A 17,504-nucleotide genomic window follows, 5' to 3' on the forward strand; every position below is an offset into this window, starting at 1 on the left:
TGGGAAGCTGGTGGGCGTGGCGGGTGGGAATGCCAAACTTGCGCCTCCGCCTCTGCCCACCAGCCCCGCCGGCAGCGCCGCTCTCTCCCACTGCTGCACGCTCCGCCGGGGTGCTCCGTAGCCCCGCCCACGTCCCCACTTTGTGGCCCCTCCCGTGCCTTGGCCCCTTGCCCCCTGTAGTTTTGATCTTGGGTACGCCCCTGCCTGCCTGGCATGTAAACTGCACACATTTCTGAAAATGGAAACAAATTTGTTACTTGTACACATTTATTCACTGTGTTACTTGATAGAGCATGCACATGTATATGTCCCTAAATAGGTATTTCCCACCCACACAGTCCACCCACCACAAAAGGAATGCAGGGATCAAATGGGTAGACCATATCCCGTTATGTACAGAGTAATGCAGAATCCAATACTGAATTACATAGGTTTCTCCTAACATAAAACGGAACACTATTTTGCATGATGTACTCGTATTTTTAACACAGACTATAATGCTTCCCCTGGTACAGCCTATTATTAGCAGCTTTTTAGTGCCCCCCCCCAAAAAAAACTGGGTATAATGTAAGGCAAATTATGTAAAACACACCTAACCAGTTATTCTGCAAGCTGCCACTTGCTTGCTACAAACAATCAGTTTCTACAGAGTGGAAGAAAAAACCTGCCAATAGATTGGAACTTCACATCTTAAAATTCCTGTCGAAATCAGGTGCATTTTAAGCGTCAGATTTGATTATTTAATCAGGCAACTTGCATTTTGCCCTGGCTAATTTAGAAAGCTTATAATATTTTACTCATAAAATAATTGTGCACCTGTTGTGATGGAAACCTATTTAAACAAATCTTAATAGGCATTACAATTTGTTCTAAACATAAGCAAGCTAGCTGATCACTTAGTTCAATCTATAATGCAACATTTTAAAGCAGATGGCAGATTACTCTGTACCTCTGCAAGAATTGTTATGCACATTATTATGAGGATAAATAAAAAACCGCTGATGCCATATAGTAAATCATATTAGAAGGTTATTCATCATTGCCTCTCCAGGTCCAACAGGCCTTTCCATTACCCTACGTGCAAACACAAATTAGTGTAATGGATCCCAGAACCACAAGATTCCCTATGTAGTTATTTTGTAGCATTGCCTCTTCCCTAATATAAATGTAAGTATGACAGACTGGATATGAACCTGAATATTCAGAGTAAAATTACATCTTAGGTTCATCAGACAAAGACATCAGCCTTTGCATGCAAAATTTGCTACAGCAGCCATGTAACGTGTAGTGTGCACTGCCATATGGATTATTGATGGGAAGTGGAGTTTTCTACCTGACCTACTCACACTGGTGTGCAAACTCCCCCTACCAACGAGAACAATCATGTGATTCGCAATGCTAGATGTCACAGGGCTGCATGGAGAAGCCATCACATGGCAAGCCATTTTCAAGCTCTTCCATCCAATAAGATTTAATATGTAGGTCATAACTTGGTACATAAAAAATTGACCTGATTTTCTCAGAATACTGTACTGTACACATACTCAGCATTAATAGCCAGCATAAAGCAATGCTTTTAAAAACAACTATACTGTATATGCAATCATGTTTTTTATTTGCTTCTTTTGAGAACCTCGTTCATAAAATGCCAACTCTGGTGGAACCTTTATTAGGCTGAGGTCATATATCTGTGAATTAGTTTACTTTGTGCATTTTATAAATGATTATGCTCTGAAACTTCTTCATAACAACAACCTACCTGCAAACTAAGAGAAGGTTCTGCTTCTTATCGTTCATTTTACTATCCATTTCATATTTGAATCAGTGAATGAACAAAGTTTGTGAATTTGACTTTAATAAATTTGTATTTTAGATTGCTGTGAACTGCCTTGAATTTTTTAAAATAGAATTTTGCATGAAACTGTTTTTAATTAATTACATAATTGCATAAATATAATGTTTTCTGTTGGGTGTATTATTATTATTATTATTATTATTATTATTATTATTATTATGTTTGATTTGAATAATTATGTTTCCTTTCCCAAGATTGGTTGTTTCTGGCCATGTCATTTACTTATGTGTGCATATTCATACAAATATTTTTAAATAACTATTTTATCTAATGTATGCATTTCTAAAGTATGTATTTCATTCTAAAGTATTTTTGAACAAAGTTTGGTACATTTCTTGAGCCAAGAACTGTATCACAAAATGTGGAGGTGTGAAATCTGAAGAATCAATGCATTAGTCCAGGAGGTAAAAATTAGATCAGTTTGCTTGAAAATGTGGCCAATCCCTGATCTGCAATGAGACTTGGATGGGATAATAAAAGAGGTTTCTTCAGTTTCTTTGAACTCTGAAGGAGCTCAACAACTTTTCTGTCCGGATTTCCATTGTTTGAAATATGTAGGGCTGCCTCTGGAGAAAGTTTGGAAACTGCAGAATTCAGCAGCCAGGTTGTTCAGCAAGGCAAGACTGTTTGAACATACAGTATTGCACTGATCCTGGCCCAACTGCACTGGCTGACAATTAGTTTTCAGGCCCATTTCAAAGTGCTGGTTTTGACTGAAATAGCCTTAAATAGCTCAGGGCCTCAATACCTCAAGGACTGCCTCTCCCCATTTGAACTATCCCGGACCCTGTGATTATTATGTAAGGTCCTTCAAGAAATACATTGAAGAACAAAAAGAAACAACTGCTAGCAGTGCTTAATTTATAACATAGAACACAACTACTTTATAATATGATCATGGGACATCTAGAAACTCTAAAAAAATGCAGCTACATGAATTATTCCCAAAATATAATATTGATCATCCTTGAATCTTCCCACACTTGCCATCCTCTCCTGCCACACCAGTGTGGCACACTACACCCTTTGAGAACCATTGCTTTAGCACATCAAGCCATTTGGATCAGGGATTTTGAAATCCCTCTGCTGTTTCTATGGTCTCAGACATAGAATTTCTCTAGTTTTGCCACCTGATTTTTTTGTTTTTTGTTTTGTTTTTAAGAAATATGGAGCATAGCAGCATTGAATAATTTCTTTTTAAAAAAACAATGCCTCATAATTTTACAATATTATGAAAATCAGTATCTGGGCATGTCTTTTTACTATGTTGTTCAGGACAAAGACTGAACAATGAGACATAGAGTGGTCCACATGTAAATGTATGTTCTTCTTCGGCTTCTTTTGTTTGTAATCCATTTCCTACTTATTGTTTTTATGGCCTGCTGGGCCTGGCTAACTCTGTTACTATGAATGAACTTCAGAATGAGGTAAGAGAGCCAGTGTGGTGTAGTGGTTAAGAGTGGTAGACTCGTAATCTAGGGAACCGGGTTCGCGTCTCCGCTCCTCCACATGCAGCTGCTGGGTGACCTTGGGCTAGTCACACTTCTCTGAAGTCTCTCAGCCCCACCCACCTCACAGGGTGTCTGTTGTGGGGGAGGAGGGGAGAGGAGATTTGAGACTCCTTTGGGTAGTGATAAAGCGGGATATCAAATCCAAACTCTTCTCTTCTTCTTCTTCTTCTTCTTCTTCTTCTTCTTCTTCTTCTTCTTCTTCTTCTATGACTGGACATTGTAGCTACAATTCAAGATACTGACAACTGTCCTGCTAAAGGTCTGTTCTGCAAAGCTGTTTGTTACTTGAAGTAATTTACTTCTTTGGCCTGAGCTCACTACTGTCAACTCAATGAGCTAGAATTTAGAGTTGTTTTGGGGTGAGGGGATCTGAAAGCCATAGTTTCTGAAGAGGGTTATATAAAATTCTCAAATTCTCAACACGTGTGGAGCCTTAGAGGGTAGGGGGAGACAGGGACCTCCAGTCCTCACAACTTTGCCATCGGGGCAAGATTTACCAGGAAGGATTGCTGAGACCACTAGGCCTGAACTGTATTTAGGTTTACTTGCATAAAGATTTAATTTCACTGGCATTGGTGACTTAGTGCTGACTTGTGTCTGCTCCAACCCTGACACCTCTTTTTTGGGGGGGGGGGGGTAAGGTATGATAGGGACCATCTTAGTTGCATTCGAGACACTTCACACAAACAGTAGTCTCACAAGAAACATGAGTAAAAAGTTTCATTGCATGTTTAATGCATGATCCACCCAGAGTTATGGTAAGCACTTTTACTGATTTCAATGGGGTGGGGGAGTTATGTACTTTAAATATGCTTAGAAATATTGTAGTCTCATTTTTTTTTCCTATATACAATAAACAGATAATAAACAATATATTTAAAACATACTTACACTGCATATCAGAACTATGGAAAATTAAACATTTTATTCCATGTGGTCACTTTAATAAATTCATTACTAAAAATAATTTTATGCCCTGTAGTATATTACTAATCAGGACCTGCTACTGGGTTTAAGGGTTTCTCCGCTCTGTTTCGTATTTACATTGATTTCTCTAATTGGAACCAACTGATCTTTTTCCTGTATATTGATTTTTTAAACCCTAGCAGTTAACAATGATTCTAATATATTATAACACTTTAGACCTTAATCATAGAGTGAGGGGGGCTTTGCTTGTAGCTTTTGTTTGAGTTTTAATTAAGAAGACCTTGTGTCTCCAACCCTGAGCTGTGTTTTTAATTGCTCATATGTATATCATGTAGACTTCAAAAGAAGGAAAAGACGTTTATAACAGAGAGCACAAAGGGGAGCTTTGAAATGTCTACAACCGTACAAAGTGGCATAATTAAAAACCTATGGGTGCTCCTGTGATATATAAGCCATATATATTTATAAAGTAGGCTGCGGTATACACTTGTGACTTGCCAAAAGGGATTTTGGCACTATTAGAGAAATAATCTCAATGCATCTCAAATAAACTGTAAAGAAAACTAATACGGCAATCTTTTCAGCCTTCTATTGCTCACAGAGTTCCTGTGTATTCTTGTTATGCATGCTGAACCTCTGACAGCTAACCTACATTTTTCTCTTTCTGAATTCCTAATACAACTGTAATATCAATTATCCCACTTTATGCCTTCCTCTGAAAGCAAGAGGCAGCACTTCTAGCAACAACGTAGTAGTACAACATTCACAGAATAGATACCAATCCTACTCCTATCACAATTACAACATATACTCCATCTTTCATCGCAATTCTCTTCTCTGAAGAGAGTTAACAGCTATTTCTATCATAAGCTATCAACATGAAACTTGATACAGATAAAGGAATATGCACAGTATATTTTATACTGGAAATCTCTTATGGCACAGGTCAACTCTTATCAAACTTTTAAAATCTTGAAACTAGCACAGGCCTCTCTGTTTGCTAATTATTCTTAGGACACCGGAATTACAAACAAAAGCTTTGAACTCACTTTAATTTATCAAAGAAGAAGATCTTTGCATGGGGAATTAAAGAATTTTGTGCAAGTCAAAGAGTCATACAATGCAAATGCTTTTCTGTAGTGGGCAAAGCTATGCACATCCGTCAATGTCTATCCAAAAATAGAGCATACTGTACAAAGAAAGACTGCATGTGACATTTAAGCCACAATGCGTATAAATATAGATTATGTTCCAGTAGTATACTCCTCTAGAAATGGAAGCCAGAACACTTCACCCACTAGATCGTGACCCAGAAGCTGTCTATCTACAAGGCTGCTAGGACAATCATGACTCTTGGAGATAGCACAACTGCTTATGTTCTGTATGGACTGGCCTCATTTATTTGATCTTCAAAGACCCTGTGTTTTGAGAGAAACCACTGGAGGCTATTTCAGTGGGACGATAGTGTGATGCTTGCAGGATTCTGCTAAGTAAGAGATTTATGTTGACATGTGAAGCCAAACTAAAAACAGGCTATTTGTTATGATAAGGGGCACCATGCTTTCTGATAGTTGACTGGGAAAGTTGGAAAATGGGGGTGGGGCTTTAAATCACTATCATTGTCTACCTCAATATTTTATTTAAATATTTTATTTACAGTCATACCTCGGTTTAAGTATGCTTCGGTTTGAGTACTTTCAGTTTAAGTACTCCGCGGACCCCTCTGGAACGGATTAATCCACTTTCCATTACTTTCAATGGGAAAGTTTGCTTCAGGTTAAGTACACTTCAGTTTAAGTACTCCGCGGACCGTCTGGAATGGATTAATCCACTTTTCATTACTTTCAATAGGAAAGTTTGCTTCAGGTTAAGTACGCTTCAGGTTAAGTACAGACTTCCGGAACCAATTGTGTACTTAAACCAAGGTACCACTGTACAGACAGACAGACAGACAGGGAAGGAAGGAAGGTTTTGCATGTAAAATTACTGCTGGAGAAATTTCGAAATAAGTCATTTTCCACTCATTAATATTAGATGAGAGCTATTTGGGAGCACTAGCCCAATTAAATTTTGATCTTTAAACCTTTGAAGAGCTGACCTCTATATGGTCTTATATACCAAAACCTTGAACTTAGCACAGTACCAGATTGGCCAGCAGAGCAAATCCTGTAAACAAGGAGTTATATGTCATGTTATTTGCCCCCACAAACAACCTATCACAAGCCATCAACATGAAACTTGATACAGATCAAGGAATATGCACAGTGTGGGTGCATATTGAGTATCCTGTTAAATACAATCAGGTCTTCATGCAAATATGAACTCAACCAGTTATCCTCCTGCCCCACCTAGATTTAATCTGCCATGAGGGCAAAGAGCCAAGTATGCATCACTGGGTGCATACTCACAACCATTGATAAACATTGCACTCATATAAATAAGTTAGCAAGCAGCTTCAACTAATTTCACTAGGATGCATGCAGAAAAGCATTGTGGTGAACTGCCTGTAAGTACTACATGCAACATAAAATTAATTGTGTCCAGGGAGTAGAGAAGCAATTTCCATACAATGTTTGTCTTATCAAGTCTATTATAAACAGATATAGAATATAATTTTAAATAAGATAAAGGCAATTAAACATCTACCTTAAGGCCAAAAAATGCACCTTCCACTATATGTCTTGTATTATGACTGATATTTTCACATCCCTTTGTTTTAGTAAACAAGGTTGGCATAGCAAACATGCAGGCACGGAAGAGCTTGGCTGCCTTTTTCCTTTTTTCCTGGCATCCTTCCCCATAGCTGATATGCCAGTATTGCAGGCCACTTTTTCAAAGGGAGAGTATGTGCTTCCTTAAGAACAACGCCTTCTGTCTGATAAAGCAGATAACTCCCCAGTAACAGTCAGTGCAAAGAGCAGCTCTTCCTCCCAGAACCACACCTTTGTTTCTTGCTATTGAGATTCTCTACCCACCCCCTCCACGATCACCTAACTTGTTTCCGTCTTACAATGTTGCTTCACAGCTCCACTCTGAACAATCAGTGATTCTGGGAAGGAGGAAAGAATAACTACACAGCACAAACACAATTAAGTAGTAAAACCTGACAAATCCCTACATTTTCAAACAAAACACTAAGCAGTGTTTTCTAAATGAAATACTGTTCAGAATCACTAAGAGACGGTCCTGGAGTACATGTATTCTACAGCATGGCCATTCCTGGACAGAGTTAGCCTTACCACAGCACCCATGGCTTGGTAACCTCAATACTCATTTACTATAATATGTATGCTATAGGTGGGCCTGTCCTGTCCTTAATCTTGATCCAGAAGATCCAGATTACAATTCCGGTGCATGCTAAAAACTTACCCTGTTTCTCCGAAAATAAGACGTAGCCATAAAATAAGCCGTAGCAGGATTTTTAAGCATTCAAGGAATATAAGCCATACCCCGAAAATAAGACATAGTGATAGGCGCAGCAGCAATGCCGGCCGCGGCAGGAGGAGGAGGAGGGAAAAAATAAGACATCCCCTGAAAATAAGCCATAGTGGTGTTTTTTTTTTAGGGAAAATAAATATAAGACGGTGTCTTATTTTCAGAGAAACACGTGACCTTTCCTATCTATTGATGCTAGTCTCTGTTAGAAATTTTAGTATTTTTTTACTGCTCCACTGAACTTGTATTTAATTGTGTTTCTATATGGATTTTATTGTACTACTGAACACCACCTAGAAATGTCCACATAACAGATGGTGTATAAATATCTTAATAACTAAAACACACACACACTGATTGAGAACGGTAGCCCAAGGAAACAACTAGGAAGCATGGTTTCATCCTTGTGCTTGCGAACTATAGTATACAAAAGGGAACATTGGAGAGGTCTATCCTAGGATACAATGAACTTTTTCTCCGGAAATCCCTTGCCTCCATGTTCACTATAGGCGACGGTCAACTGTGTATATTATACATCTTAGGACACTCCTGTTCAAAGTGTACCAACCAGAAAGCCAATGCAGGCTTAAGAACATAACTGAACCTTGCAGAGCTCAACGAATCTGAGACAGACCTGTTCCAAAAAAATGAAACCCGCCTTTAGTTCCAGAGCAGGCTCCTCACTAAAAAGCTATTTACGGTACTTCACCACAAGCAGAGAAGTCCTATTAGAATTCTTGGGAAGTCAAGGGTAAACATCAATAGTACTTTTTGCACTATTTAAAAATCTGCTTTTCAAAATAAAATATGGTGTCTAATTTATACTATACCTTTAATTTCTCCAAGAAGTTCACTTGTGTTTAATCTTTCCATTTTCTCCTTCCAGTCTTTAGAAAGTAACTTTTCTACGCAAGATGAATCTTTGAAAACAAGAGGGGAGAGAAAGCGTTAATAAAAACTTAAAAGTTTGTGAAATCAACATGCAGATATTTTGAGCTGCTTCAAAATATTGCAGTCAATATTTTGCAGCCAATCGGAAGCCGCACTTTGGTTTCTGAATGTTTTGGAAGTCGAAGTCGATTCCATTTGACTTCCAAGGTACAGCTGTATTGTCCCTGGACCTGGCCTTTCCCACTTAAAATGCATTTCCCTCCCACTGATTTGAACTACTGGAGGATTAATAAATCTCACATATAAAGGAGGAAAGGTCTGGGAAAACACTGTGATGGGGAAGATGTCATATGAATGCCCCTATGTTAACAGGGAGACACACTGATGTGAATCCACATTTTGCTCCAGTGTGGACAAATCCCAAGAGTTACGTGTTGCCATTTTATCACAATAAAAGTTACAGTACAACCTTTATACAAGTTTTGGTTGCAACACTGTAGAAGTGTCTTTGGAAGGACAACACAGCTTATGCATCCCTGTAATATTTTAGTAGGGAAAGCCAATATACTAATTATATCCTTTCAAAAAAGAGCAAAATTAAGAACCACTAAGTTGTAATAGACAGCATTAAAATACTTGATACACAATAAAACAAATAATTTAATTTTAACAATTACAAGCATTTATTATTTTTATGAGTTTTGGCCAGATAATAGAAGAATCAACAAATAACCACCAATTATCAATAGAACATTATAATTTGTCCTTTTCTGTGATATCATCAGTTTAAAAAGCTGCATCTCTTGTGCCCTGCCAAAAACGAAGAACGCTGGCTTTATATTGATATTTACAGAAAGTTAACAATAAAATATTTAAAGTAGGATACTTTTGCCCAGTTTATGACAATACAGTATTAGAGCAAAATGAATCAAGGAACAATGAGATATTCTTGATTTTTAAGGCAACTTTTATGTAGTTGTATTTTAAAAACATATATAAACAGAGAAGCATTAAACACACACACACACACACACAGAGAGAGAGAGAGAGAGAGAGAGAGAGAGAGAGAGAGAGAGAGAAATGGCGATGAATATTTATCTAGCTACCTCTCTTCTATTGATAACATATACAAAACAAAGCTCTCTTTTCTTTTATCAACAAATGGAAAATGTCTGAAAACATCTTGACAGCTCAGCTGTGATATATCTCCCTATATCAGGTTGTGGCCAATGAAAGAACAATCCAAATCTTTGAGGCTAGGGAAGATCTGAAATCCTAGAAAATAGAAATAATGGCTAACACTGAATACACCATAGTTTGATTAGGGGAAGAGATTATGAAATCCAGTATGAGTGTCAAGGGAACAATCCAGAGGAAATAAAACAGATGGTCCAATTAAATCAATGGGACTTGATAAACATTTGGGGGAATGTATGTTCCAGGCAGACTGAACATTTTGGGGTTTCTGCTCAGCACAAACTACCAAAAGTTACACCTTACATAATCTCTAAAGAATGTGTGAGCATTTTTCAAGATGCTGGGCACAATGGAGGGAGCATTAGTTCCACAAAAATAAATAAATTCCCCAATATATTTAGAACTGGGTTCCTACAGCCGACCAGTTCTGTCCTTTCCTGCAGGAGCAAAGCTTCCCTGGCCACAAGGGCTTCCCTGTTTATTTAAAAGGAGCTGGTGGGTCCATTGCAGTAAATGTGGAAAGGCCCTCATACACTAGTGGTATGTAAAAAATGGAATTCTGAGAGAACTCTGGGTTGGTATCTACATAGAAATTATCGTTGTGTTAATAACAATTAGTAATTTAGTGTGTGTGTTAATTGTGTTAATAACAATTATTTAGTGGGTGTTATCCTGATTACTATGAATTGAAAATGGTTACAGTTTGAAATGCTGTGTAGTATGGTTTCATTAACTGTACAGGTCATTGATCACTTTTTAATGTATTGTAAGTTGTTTGTGGCCATTAACAAAAGGGCAGTCTATAAATGAAATTATTAATAAGAAGAGTACTGAGTTGAGGGGGGCTAGATCCTCCTAAATGTGTCATGATTTAGTAAAGGTGAGAATCGATTAAGCTTTGATAAAATTTTTGCCAAATGTGGAAACCCCCTGGATTTAGCTACGCTAATGAGCCAAGCCAGCTTCGCAGAGTTAACTGGATGGGACATTCATGGGACAAAGGGCAGTGATAGCCCATCAAGGAAACCATCACAACTAGACCAATGGGGTGGGGCCCTTCTTTGCTGGGTGATAGTGAGCAAAGGTCAGGTTGAGGGTTTGAGCTCTAAATGGTGTAGCCTGGCAGAGGTCCTTGGACTCAGTCAGCAATCAGAAGACGGGGAAGAACTCCAAATGAGCTGGGGATGAGACACAGAGGATGGCTTTTTGCTATCCTTTGAATCCAATGCTGCCCTTAGGGGGGGAAGCCAGGTCCTCACAGGATGTGAATGTTCTGCAATCCCTCCATCTAGGTGCAGGTTGTACAGTATATCTGCATAAATAAAACCACATATCAAAGATACCACAGTCGCTGTGCCTTATTCCCAAAAGGAAAGACAAACCCTGGGTAAGTGCCTAGAACCCCTGGAATATTGTACCACTCATGGGTGTTGTGTAACAGTACTGGTAAAATTGGAACTATGACCCCATTTCAAAGTGACTACAAAAACCATGCACTCTCCAACATGATGGATTCCTGTTTATAAATATTTCTTGATTCTATGCCATGGGCGAATGTATCATTTTTGTATGTGCTTAGTGTAACAAGCTCATCTGTGCCAATAAATGGTAAAGGTAAAGGACCCCTGGACAGTTAAGTCCAGTCAAAGGTGACTATGGGATATGGTGCTCATCTCACTTCAGGCCGAGGGAGCCAGCATTTGTCCACAGACAGCTTTCTGGATCATGTGGCCAGCATGACTAAACAGCTTCTGGCACAATGGAACACCGTGACAGAAACCAGAGCGCATGGAAACGTGTTTACCTTCCCGCCAGAGCGGTACCTATTTATCTACTTGCACTGCTAGGTTGGCAGAAGCTGGGACAGAGCAATGGAAGCTCACCCCATCACACAGATTCAAACCGCTGACTTTCTGATCGGCAAGCTCAAGTGTCTCAGTGGTTTAGACCACAGTGCCACCCGTGTCCCTATCTGTGCCACAACATGGGTTTATTTAAAAATGCCCTGACCTATAAGCTGCAGTATTATCAAGCAATTGATCTGAATTTGGAAATCTGCTATCAAAAATCCTGCCCATTGTAAGGGGAGCCTTGCTGGATTGGGTCAATGACCCATCTACACCAGCACTCTGTTCTCACAGTGACTTGCCAAATGCCTATGGAAAGCCGGCAAGCAAGAATGGAACAGTCCTCTCCCAAGTTATGATTCCCAGCAACTTGCATTCAGAGGCAAACTTCCTCTAACAGTTGAAGTACTGCATAGTTATTGTGGTTAGTAGCCACTGACAGTCTTAGCCTCCAAATGAAGCAGAGCTCAGATTCCTAACAAAGCAGAGTTTAGACATACACATGTACACCACGTTTCTTCTGAGTGTTTACGACTGTCTATAAATTATTCTTGTCTCCTTTATTAGTAAGTTCTGGCCCTCTTTGAGTAGCTTTTTAAGAATACAAGTGTACTGAAGTTTTCTTTTTTAGTGACACAGAAACAAAACAGCCAAAACAAACAAAACCTCTGAAAACTATGGCAAAGAAAAGCTATGCCTATTGTCAATACAGTACTCCATTTTATCTCTAACTACACAGGACTCAGTACATATTCTTAGTACCAGATGACCAGGTGCCTAATCCCCAAGCTAGAAAGCAAAGCATGGTAGGGAGGGTTCTATGGTAATGAGGTCATGCCCTCGGACATTTTCCTTAAAACATGAGTGAAATCCCATATTGAACACACTCAGAAGGCATCTTCATTACTGTTTCACAGGCCTATTTAACCTAATTGTGAATGTCTCTTTAACAGGAAATAATGGTACTAAGGTTCAACTCTTAATGAATGTGTGAAGTAGCATGTGATTAAATAAGTTGTCAAATCCTAGCCTCACAAGGACTTTGAAAGATAACTAAAATGAACACTAGGCTGGAGAAGCACTAGCTTAAGTACCTTAGCTTAAGGTACTGATCTGGAATTCATGTGCTCATGTAAGAAAACCCACAGTGACTAATGATTTGTTGCTATGAGAACTTTGGTTGGGAAGTAGGTTTGAAGTGTAAGAAATAAATAGCATCAGAATAAAACCTCGAGAGCTTGTACATGTGATCATCTTGTTTATAGCCGAGCTCATCCATGTGTGCTGGTACAATTTTATGCAATTGCTGATTTTAAGGTGTTAAGACGACACCGTCTCAGGGCGGCATCACTGGGAAGAGAAAGGGGAAGTGATAAAAAATAAAAATGGAAAAACCCCAAATTCACTACAATGCTATTTAAGAGATAATGTGAGCTCCAGGTTTAAAAAAAGAAAGAAAGATGAAAAGCATGTCTCTGATCAGAGTGCATGATGAAAACAATTAACATTTATCCACTGAGTAATCAATCAGTTTTGGAATGGAAAGAATTTTGGACTGCCAATGAAGAACAAGTGTGCTGGCTATCACAGGCAAGGTCTTAAGTTCTTCTGACTAAATCAAAGTCATCTTGATCCTATCAAGGTTGGTTTCTCCTGCACGTCGCCACCCCCACCCCCCCATCCACTACAATCCCACAAGTGAGGAAGCCCAGTTCTACCTTTTCTGAGTACTATGACCTTCCAGTGGCCTGCATCCATCTACATAGGGTTCTTCCACCCCCAGGTTATTTTTAATTTACTGAAGTAGCCCTCACATTACTTTCTTTGACATACAGATATGAAGAATGCATTCATGCCATGTGTGTGTTTTGCTTTTTATGGTAAAAGTCAGACATAAAAGAAAGCCTAAATGTGTGCGTGCCGTAGCAAAACTTCAAAGCCCTGACTGTCAGACATTATTATTTCAAATCAGCTCTGACTTTTTGAGACTCAATAAAACACTATAGTACACAGTGGCATATTTATAACATCCATATCAATGGTAAGTGTGATCAACTGTCTTACTCTTACTGCTTTGAGAATCCCACTTTCTTTCTTTCTTTTATAATAAGCTTCTTTCAAAGCATGTTGTAACAATACTGTAAGCTGATAATTATTGCTGATATGAGTTCTAAAACATGACTTGTTTTGCATACAATCATTTCCTTATCCAAGTGGTACACAGTGACAGAAGACAAAAGCACATTTATTTATTAATAATGATGGCAAATGTATGGTAGATTTATAAGCAATAAATAGATATTATTCAGGAAAACATTTCAATCACATTGACTTGTTTATTTGTTTTTCATCTTAGTACATATAAAATATATTAGAATATCAGGAGAAGTCTGGGTGCGAGAGAAGGGAATTCTAACTACATCTAAAACACAAGCAATGATTTCAAAACATGAAATAATCCTCAATAGATTAACATCTGTAGTACAGAAACAATGAAGTCTTGCCTATTTTTATCACCCGATAACTGTCATAATACAACAAAATACAACAGAATGCAGAACAATCCTTATATTTTCAAACAGACAGAGAGAGACTGTTGCAGTCACCTTCTTTTTAGGAGACCCTCATTGAAGGCCCAATTCCCATATTAATTATGCCACATCAATTTCATATGGTGAATATTTTATGTGAATGCACCATTACGTGACTGGAGGTGCTGATTTGCCACAGTGGAGTGAACTCCTGCAGATTTTCCCCAGACATGATTAATACTAGGTCTCATTCAATGGAAGCACAGCAAAATGGAACATGGTTATACCAGCTCTGGGAAACTTTACCCCCCACAAAACATTACAAAACAATATCACTTAGGTGACTTGCCAGCAACAAAGCAGCAACAACCCCCATTAGACCGTACTACGTGCATAGTTCCCTGCCATGCATACTTAGGATGTATAGCTTCTCGTATCTAACTCATATTAGGATGCATAGCTTGTCAAAACAGCTCAGTCCTCAATATAGTTAAGCTAAACTACCTTCCAGAAGATCAAACCTATCCATTCTTAAGGAAATCAGCCCTGAGTGTTCACTGGAAGGACAGATCCTGAAGCTGAGGCTGCAATACTTTGGCCACCTCATGAAAAGAGAAGACTCCCTGGAAAAGACCCTGATGTTGGGAAAGATTGACACAAGAAGGAGACAACAGAGGACGAAATGGTTGGACAGTGTTCTCTAAGCCACCAACATGAGTTTGACCAAACTGTGGGAGGCAGTGGAATCCCTGGCGTGCTCTGTTCCATGGGGTCACAAAGAGTCGGACACGACTAAACGACTACACAACAACAAACTATCTTCCACAAAGATAGCCAATGTGAACCCTCCAGGTGTTGTTGGACTCAAATTACCATCAGCCCCAACTGGCATGGCTAATGTTAAGAAAGATGGGTGTTGTAGTCCAACAATATCTGGAGTGTACCACTTTCTGTTTGCCTGTGTTCATTTGGGTTTTTTGCACTGCACCTAAAGTGCAGTACTACGGGGGGGGGGGACTTCAGTGCCATGGAGGCATCCAATACCGCTGCGGAAATTGCAGTGCGAGAAACTTTACTGCCAGTTGTGTTGCCACCAGCAATAGGCAACATAAGGCCACAAAATAGGAAGTTATGAGGGTAGAACTGGATCCCAAACTAATACAGTATCTATCCAAGAGATTAGATCATATAAGCTTCTCCCTCACCCTCCCTTTTTGACTATAATCACAAACCATAGTCTATGAGAGTAATTAGCACTTTCAGCCTATTGATGCTTTTGAATTATGGTGCTGGAGGAGACTCTTGAGAGTCCCATGGACCATAGCTGCCAAGTTTTCCCTTTTCTCGCGAGGAAGCCTATTCAGCATAAGGGAAAATCCCTTTAAAAAAGGGATAACTTGGCAGCTATGCCATGGACTGCAAGAAGATCAAACCTATCCATTCTGAAGGAAATCAGCCCTGAGTGCTCACTGGAAGGACAGATCCTATTGTGTTATTATTGTTATTATGGTTTTTGTTGTATGTGTCTTTTGCGTTGTTGTTTATATTGAAAAAAATGATTATTATTATTATTTTATAAAAAAGGATTAGAATGCCACATTCTATCACTAAACATAGACACTAAACATATGAAGGATGCATGCATGGTGAATTTTCAAAATAGGAGACAAATAATTGAGATTCAAAATATGATGGTCCAAGTGAATTTGCTTCAATATATAAAAAACGAGTTAATCAAGGAGTGTGTTGCTTGTTCTAGCGAAACTATGAAGTCATGCATAATAATAATAATAATAATAATAATAATAATAATAATAATAATAATAGACTGGTCCACCAAAATATCTCACTGAATTGATGTGATTTTTCCCACTGCCTACAGCAGCACAGGCAGCCAAGCATAGCTGGGGGTTTGGAGACCCACCTAGTCTACCTGCTGTGGGATCAACTACTTGCACTGTTTTAATAAATGGCTTTATTTCAGGTTTTTATAAAAACCATAATGAAGAGCAGTCATGCAATTCATCTAGATGTATTTTACATATTGCATCTCCCCACTACTAGATGCTGCTGCAACTGATCCATAAAGCTGTGGTAGCACCAGCAACAGAGACTGTGGGGGCTAAAGTAGAGAGGGGTAGTGAGGCACATGGGTGTATGGTACAGAAGGGTTCTGGAGCTGGGACTAAATCAGCCTGGTTTTTCCTAACTGCAATTACTGTGAGTAAGCATATGTGCCCAAGGCAGGGCCTTAAAACAAGAAATCTTCTGAATCTGCAGGTCCTAATACATCTTTTCCTTGTTGGCAAAAAAATATTTCCCTTAAAATGATAAAACTATCAAAAATGATAAAACCGTTCAGAGCTCTGAGAGTTGCCTTAGACTTTTAATTAAAACTCTGTAAGCCCACTAAAAATAATTAGGCACTAAAAATGCATTCGTTTTACTCTGAATTCCACACATATTCCCAAACTATTACTAGCTCTCACTTGAAACTCTGGTCTTTCCGAATACAAAGGCTGGGATATAAATATTGGCTGTTGCCAGGCTTGTAATCTAAGCTGAGCCTTGACTGAGAAAAAGAGCTTGTGGGCTACACCAAGAAATCCCAGAATGGTTTGCATAAAAAAAAAAGTGAATCTCTCGTGAAAACTTCAATGCACATAGATAAAATACCACACACTGCCTATGTGCCCTCCCTCCCCTCGTCTTGTTTCCATCTCAACATACAGGGAGAGCCTACGATTCAGCCCTGACCTTTATTACTTTAATTTATTTATTAAAAAGCAAAACCTTTCACCTTTCAGATGTTTTTGTTCTCCTAAAATAGCTCATACAATGCTATATTCCTCTTTATTTTTAGCAGAGAAAGAAGAGAAAGCATGCTTTTCCCATACAGCAAGGCACAGATATAAACATCAACACAGATGCTCTGTGAGAGAGAGCTGGGCTTCTCAGGCACTTGATCATTAAGGAATGCACCAACTGTTTTAGATAATCTTGTGCCAGCTCAAATTCTGCTCCACACTCCCCTCTGGGAGTGGTCAGTCTTGTCCTGCTCCTAATTTTTCATTTTCCTCACTCCTCCAAGCTTTTTTTCCGTTCTTCACTTCAAGAACAGAGGGGGAAGGGGTGCACTTTGCAGCAAATGAAAGAAAAGAAAAGAAAAGAAAAGAAAAGAAAAGAAAAGAACATACTTCCCTAAACAGAGCAAAACTTTGAGACAATTAACCCTCCCTTCTTCTTTCAGAGAAATTACTAAGTATCAAATGCAATCTGTTTCCTTTGTTTACTCAATATGAACAATTTG

General features: G+C 38.8%; 1 protein-coding gene across 22 annotated transcripts in view; it reads right to left on the minus strand.

Moving 5' to 3' along the window:
- SOX6 (SRY-box transcription factor 6) overlaps positions 1-17,504 on the minus strand; it is a 420,354-nt gene that overhangs the window by 171,409 nt on the left and 231,441 nt on the right. For all 22 annotated transcript variants that reach the window (XM_060275933.1, XM_035120001.2, XM_035119983.2 and 19 more), the window contains one exon: positions 8,559-8,648. In XM_060275933.1, coding sequence (XP_060131916.1) covers positions 8,559-8,648 — 90 coding nt within the window. The remainder of the gene's footprint in view (positions 1-8,558; positions 8,649-17,504) is intronic.

Source organism: Zootoca vivipara, chromosome 1 (genome assembly GCF_963506605.1).
Source record: "Zootoca vivipara chromosome 1, rZooViv1.1, whole genome shotgun sequence".
NCBI lineage: Eukaryota > Metazoa > Chordata > Lepidosauria > Squamata > Lacertidae > Zootoca > Zootoca vivipara.